We start from the raw sequence: 6,333 nt of genomic DNA, 5'->3' as shown, positions 1-6,333 counted from the left end.
GAGGGGGGAGGAGTGGGAGCCCGGTGATGGGAACTCCACACACACCGTGGGGAGGCCCAAAAACCACTCACAGCCGTCCTGACCCCCGCCTTACTGCAGGTGGGTTCCCCACTGCAGCCTGCAGTGCAGGGAGAGGAACTTCTCAGTGCAAACCACTGCCCCTGCTATTCCCTGACCCCCAAAAACCAGGGGTGGGGAAAGACTTAGGATAAGGACAGCTCCTGTGGAGCTGCACAGGCATCTTGTACCAGAGGAAGAGCCTGGCCGAGCAGCGCTCTGTGTGGCAGAGGCTGTGGTCACAGAGCACCCGGTCTCTGTGTGGCACCACAGAAACCGAGAAGGAATTTCGGCTTGGCATGTGCTGGCTTTGTCTCGGGCACATACGCCAACAGGGACCCACTGGTGACTCTTAGCCACATGTTAAGCATTTTCCCACATAAAAACTCCTTCTGCTCCAGTACAAATCAAAGAGTTGATGGTCTGCTTAAGGACTCATAGACTTGCCTTTCTGCCTTGTAATAAAGGTCACATCTCTGCAGAGGACCAGCGCGTAGCTTAGTGTCCCGCACATGTTCAGCTGGGACTGCAGCAACGCATGCATCGGCCATGTATTTCTGCGTTGCGTTCTGAAGAGGCCACGCAGGCCTGCAGGGAGAGAGAAGGGCGCAGCCTTCTCAGAACCACTCCCTCTAAAATGGGGATGAGATATGGACTTGCTTGCCTGTCTTACACATGGGATGAAAGGGGAACTAACCCTCTGGGATGGGAGAAATAAATGGGATCTGGATTGTGGGAAGAAAGAAGGTTGAGGACCTCTAGGTTAGGGAAGGGGCGGGAGCTGCATGTCTGAGACTTTCATACCAGTAAAAATACTTTAAAAATTGATAAAATCTTTCAGTATTTTGTCTTCTATTGTTCTAGTATCAAGGATGCAAGTATGTCCTGAAGGCGTTTGCTAGAGCTGTGACCTCTTTGCTTCCTCCCCTCCCCACTATTGTTTTTTGCCTTAGCCAAAGAGGGATGCTTTTTTTAGCCTGGTACATAAGCGGAGGACTTAATGTTTGGTGTGACAGGAGGAGACTGTAGGTTGTTACAGTGCTTTGCTATGCTGCTTTTAACCTGAATTAAAGCTTGTATTAATACACTATTTTTTTAATAACATTCTTATATTCTAATTTAATTGCTTTCCCGGAGACTTGTCTTGCTATCATTTCTGTCAGTTATTTATCTTTTAAGTTAGCTCCTAGCATACAGATTATTTCCTTTTTTTCGTTATTTGATTAACATCATGCAGTGTCTTCTATTTTTTAGGGTGAATATATTTTTTTTTCCTCACTAAAACTGATTCTCAATATGCTTTGTAGCCAAGAACAGAGGGCTAATCAAATGAAACTATGTTAATGAATTTTCTCAAAAAAATTTAGTGTCAACAACACATGTTTAATTTCAAGTAGTCAATCAATTGTATTGCAGGTATTTTTCAAGAGGCTTCTAGAAACTTCCAACAAAAAGATTTTCAGAGTAAATAGTAAATTTTAGTGATTCCATTTTTTTTTGTCCAATTTAAGACTCTTTGCTCTGTTAGATACTGTTTAAATCTCATCATTGTGTTAGACACCAAAAAGTTTAATTAGTCAACTTGCTCCATAAAATTCTGGTAGCTGGGAGAGCACAGACACACTTTACAGTTTTGCTTTCCTGTTCAGGGGTGGGTTTGGTTTGGGTTTGGGTTTGATTTTGGTTTTGGTTTTTACACCATCTTCTTAAATTGATCAAGGCATAAGAATGAAATCAAAGAAACTTCCTAATCAGAGTTTTTAAAACTGATTGTCACTACTAGGCTTCATAAGGAGTATCTGTCACAAGGCTCATCAGCAACTTGTATCTGCAACTGGTTAATTTTTTTTTTCTCTTGTTTTTCTTCAAGCTTCAAGAGACAGTCAAAAGGAAATTGGAAGGAGCACGTTCACCTCTCAATGGAGAACAGCAGAATGGAGTTTGTGATGGGAGCTTTTCTCCAACCAGCAAGCGGATACGGAAGGATGTACCAGGCATCGAGGCAATCAACACCTTGCCCAATAATTTGCCTTTGCCCTCTGTTTCTCCTCTTCACCAGCTTGACATGAAAGCTCCCCTGCCCCTGCAGAACAGTGGAACTCATGGTAGTGGTCTAGAAGACTTAGGTAAAAACGGTGGGCTTTCTGAGATAAAGCTCCCTGTTAACGGTTGCAATGAGCTAGATGATAGTTTTAACATCCTGCAGAACAAGGAGCTAAAGCAAGAGCCTTTGGATGACGCCGGCTGCATAGACACTTCTGAAACATCTCTTTCAAATCAGAACAAGCTCTTCTCAGACATTAACCTGAATGATCAAGAGTGGCAGGAGCTAATAGATGAACTAGCAAACACTGTTCCAGAAGATGATATACAAGATTTGTTCAACGAAGACTTTGAAGAGAAGAAGGAGCCAGAATTTCCCAGGCCTGCCACGGAGACTCAAGAGAGTGCAAGCGTGAAAAGCGATCCATCTCATTCTCCATTTGCTCACGTCCCATTAGGGTCTCCCCAGGTGAGGCCTTCTTCTTCTGGTCCTCCATTTTCAAATGTCTCCACAGCCTCTAGCATAGCTTCTGTGTCCAGTGCCGCGCCAGCCCCAATCCCTGCCGGCTCACCAGCAAACTGTGTTGTTCAGTCACCTCAAACTCCCAGCCAGGCCCACACTCCAGGCCAGACGCAGACGCGGTCTGGAAACGGCTATCTTATGAATCCAGCAGCAGCAGCAACTGTGGCAGGATCAGGGCCTGGGCCTGTAAATATGCCAAGCGCTGACTTGTCTCCAGCTGAACAGCTCAAGCAAATGGCAGCCCAGCAGCAGCAAAGAGCTAAGCTCATGCAGCAGAAGCAGCAGCAGCAGCATCCAAATCAACCCTCGAGCTGGTCACCTGTGGGCCCTCCATCTAGTCCATATGGAGGACCCTTCAGTGCAGACAAACCAAATAGTCCAATGATGTATCCCCAAGCCTTTAACAACCAAAACCCAATAGTGCCTCCTATGGCAAACAATCCGCAGAAGACCACAATTAATAACTACCTCCCTCAAAATCACATGAATATGATCAGTCAGCAGCCAAATAACCTGGGCACAAACTCCTTAAGCAAACAGCCCAATATGCTTTCTTACGGGAACACCAAACCTCTGACCCACTTCAATGCTGAGCTGAGTCAGAGGATGACCCCACCAATGGCAAATCCCAGCAAGAACCCCATGATGCCGTACATCCAGCAGCAGCAGTCCCAGCAGCCGCAGATGCAAGCTCAGATGGCGCACCTGAGCGAGGAACAGAAGCGCATGCTCATCATGAAGCAGAAAGGAATGATGAATCAGCCCATGGCATATGCAACACTTCCTTCCCTTGGACAGGTAAGTGTGAGTTCATGATACGTGGGCAACCAAAAAGAGGCTGATACAAAGGCTTAGTATCTCTTTGTACAGTTCCCTCCTCCCTCCTCCTCTTTCTCCTGGAAAGTATGGAACATCACTGCAGGCGCTTCTTGAACTTTTCACGTGGTATTGAAGCTTGATCATTTTAAGAAATGACTGAAACGATGTTGCGTTATGCTTTAGAAATGTTGTTAAATGACTGCTTTTCTGAACTAGCGCTCTTCCCCGTGCTTCTACTGATGAGTGCCTAGGGCCACTCTGGGATGTTTTGGGTCAGAAGTCACTCCTCCTTGGAGGGTTTGTTTCCTTTCTTTCATAATGTAAGCCTTGATGGTTTTGGATCCCAAACCACTGCATGACTTTGTTTCCACAGTGTAGTTAGCATTGGAACAAAAAGACAGAGTGGTTGGCCCCTTCTTCTTGGGACAGAGATTGAGCCAGCTTTAAACAGCATATTTGGCATTTTGGCTCAGGGAACAAAGCATTTTGGGTGCTGAGTGCCTTTGGTTTCCACTGGAAGAAGTAAGCACAACTGAATGCTTTTAGTGGTGCTTGAACCATGCGTGAAATGAGATGGTTTATTCTGGGCCTTTCAAACAGTCTTTAGCAACCTCAAGTATTTTATTGTTGTGAATCTGTAGAGTCTTTCAGCAAGAGGCTAAAGTCATGTTGGCTTGAATGACTTGGCATCACTGTCTCACATGTATTCCATGCTAATCTCTTGAGCAGCAGCTGCCAGGCTTGGGAAATGCTTTGAAATGAATTAGTAACCAATTTGAATAATGGTTACAGTAATGTCCTGTTGCCTCCTAGGTCAGTTGTCTATTCTTAGTTGCACAGCCCCTGTAAAGATCTGCACACTGGTGTCATGGAAAGACTCAAGAATAAATTTTCTGGATGTTGTTTTAAGGGTTTTAAAAAGAATTAAAGTTAATCATCAGTTCACAACGTAGGTGATGCCTTCACATAAGTTACGTGCCACCAAAACATGTCAGGAATTCTAATATAATAGTACACTAATAGAATTGTTGGTTGATAGTTTTAGCGTAACAGCTTTTTACCAAATTAGCTGTTTCCACACCACCTACAAGGCGTACTTCCTTCTGAGCATGGTTTAACTGTGACTCACACTGTAATGCATGTAGAAATACAGTGAAATTTGTAATTTCTTCAGCTAGTGGAGTTTGGGGATCTACCAATAGGAGGAGTAGGAGCTTTACCAGGTCAGAGCCCATCACATATTTAAAATTAATTGCAAAACAAAAAGAAATGTTTATCTACCTCCTAGTTTTGGTTCAGGATGTATGGTGACAGCTCAGAGGTTCGTATCTTTATTTTAATTCTGTTTCCCTATTGCATTAGAAATAGCTGGCCTCAAACCTCATCTTGTTGGGAAGACTTATCTAGAGAAATACTGCAATAATGACATAAAACTGTAATGAAATAAGACTGTAATCTGAGCTACAGATTTGTCAGGTTGTAACTGAGAGGCAGAGGATGTGTGGTCATGCTGTCTAATGTTTGTTTGTTTTTGTTAAATTTGTTGAACTCAAAGACCCATCAAACAGTTGAGAGGACAGACTGCCTATATGAAAGAGTTAATGTCATCTCCCCCATTTCCTAAGTTGAGAAATTCATGTTAATATCTCACTGCAGTTCTCCAGTGTGAACGGGAAGCCAAAGTTTCATATATCTAATCTTACTCAGTTCCTTTTTTTTCATATAGGAAAAACTAGATATTTGGATACAACTAGACATTCTTCCAAAACAAAGTCCAGATATTAAGTCATTTCTATGTCATATAAAGAAGAAACTTAAGGCAAAGCCATACTTTGTTATATTATATGTGCAACTCACATTTATTGACCCAGTCAGAATGAGGGACTTCTTGCTTGTGTGTAGACGTAGAAAGGTCCCTTTACTACTTGTGAAACCGACTTGCCTACACTGAAGGGATTTTGTTTGGTGAGGAAGGTTGAAATAATAGATTTCTAACTGTAATGTATTCCTTCCCTTCCTGCTTCCCTGAAAAGCATTTTTCTGTGGGAAATTGGAAAGGTTATTATTGTGAGATGTGCTTGGTGGAAACGGATTGTTTTTGCAAAGGTGGTAAAAACGATATATTGTTATGAGTTAAATCCAGACTGATGCAGATTATCTGATTCTACTACTTGCTGCAGGATGCAGACGGTCAGACTTGCCAGATCATATATGGAGAATAAGGAGGTTGCACTCTTCAGTTTGAAATATATTTCTGAATGTAAAGTGGATGTATCTGTCAGTTTGTAATTTCTACTTTCATTGTAGTTTTGGTTTTTGATAGAGAATTGTAAAAGTGTGTGTGTGTGTGTGTGTGTGTGTGTGTGTGTTAAATAATCATGTGGTTTTAACAAATGGCATTTAAGGGGAAAAAAAGTTTAGCTATTGCATCTCATGGTTAGCACTGACCATATATTTCTGTCAGGTGACTGTTACAAGGGCATATTTAAAGACCAAAAGATGATTTAGAGAATATCAGACAGTACAAAAATGCCTTGTGTTTATTTTCTGTGTACTGCTGTAAAATTCAAGTGTGGCCAGTTGTGTTCATGTATGCATACGTGCACTATGTACAGTAATTAAACCCATGTAGGTACTTCAAAGGTACTTCTGTTGTTAATAGGCAGAATTTTCACATGCACTCATTCCTTCAGTCATTGAGCGTACTTTAGAGACACACACCATTTTTTCAGTCCATCTGGGACCTTGCAAAAGGTTCTGTGGAGGTCAGTTGCCTGTGACTGTCCTATTAACACCTCTGAGCTGGTGTTCTGGGCTCGTGTCCTGGGCTTGCTGAGCATCACCGCATACTCTTGTAAAGAGAGGTGAGCAGTGAGAGAGGAAGCCGTGCA

The 6,333-nt window shown here is 42.8% G+C and overlaps 1 protein-coding gene across 1 annotated transcript in view; it reads left to right on the top strand.

The window, feature by feature from the left end:
- The first annotated feature begins 929 nt into the window (after positions 1–929).
- The window catches only part of MAML3 (mastermind like transcriptional coactivator 3), a 95,443-nt gene continuing 90,039 nt past the window's right edge, over positions 930–6,333 (top strand). Inside the window, exons 1-3 of the mRNA XM_074821283.1 lie at positions 930–935; positions 1,474–1,528; positions 1,851–3,421. Of these exons, the coding sequence (XP_074677384.1) occupies positions 930–935; positions 1,474–1,528; positions 1,851–3,421 (1,632 nt within the window). The remainder of the gene's footprint in view (positions 936–1,473; positions 1,529–1,850; positions 3,422–6,333) is intronic.

This window comes from Strix aluco, chromosome 4, assembly GCF_031877795.1.
Source record: "Strix aluco isolate bStrAlu1 chromosome 4, bStrAlu1.hap1, whole genome shotgun sequence".
In the NCBI taxonomy this organism is placed as follows: Eukaryota; Metazoa; Chordata; class Aves; order Strigiformes; family Strigidae; genus Strix; species Strix aluco.
The sequence above is the reverse complement of the archived record's forward strand: the minus strand, read 5'-3'. Positions and strand labels throughout refer to the sequence as shown.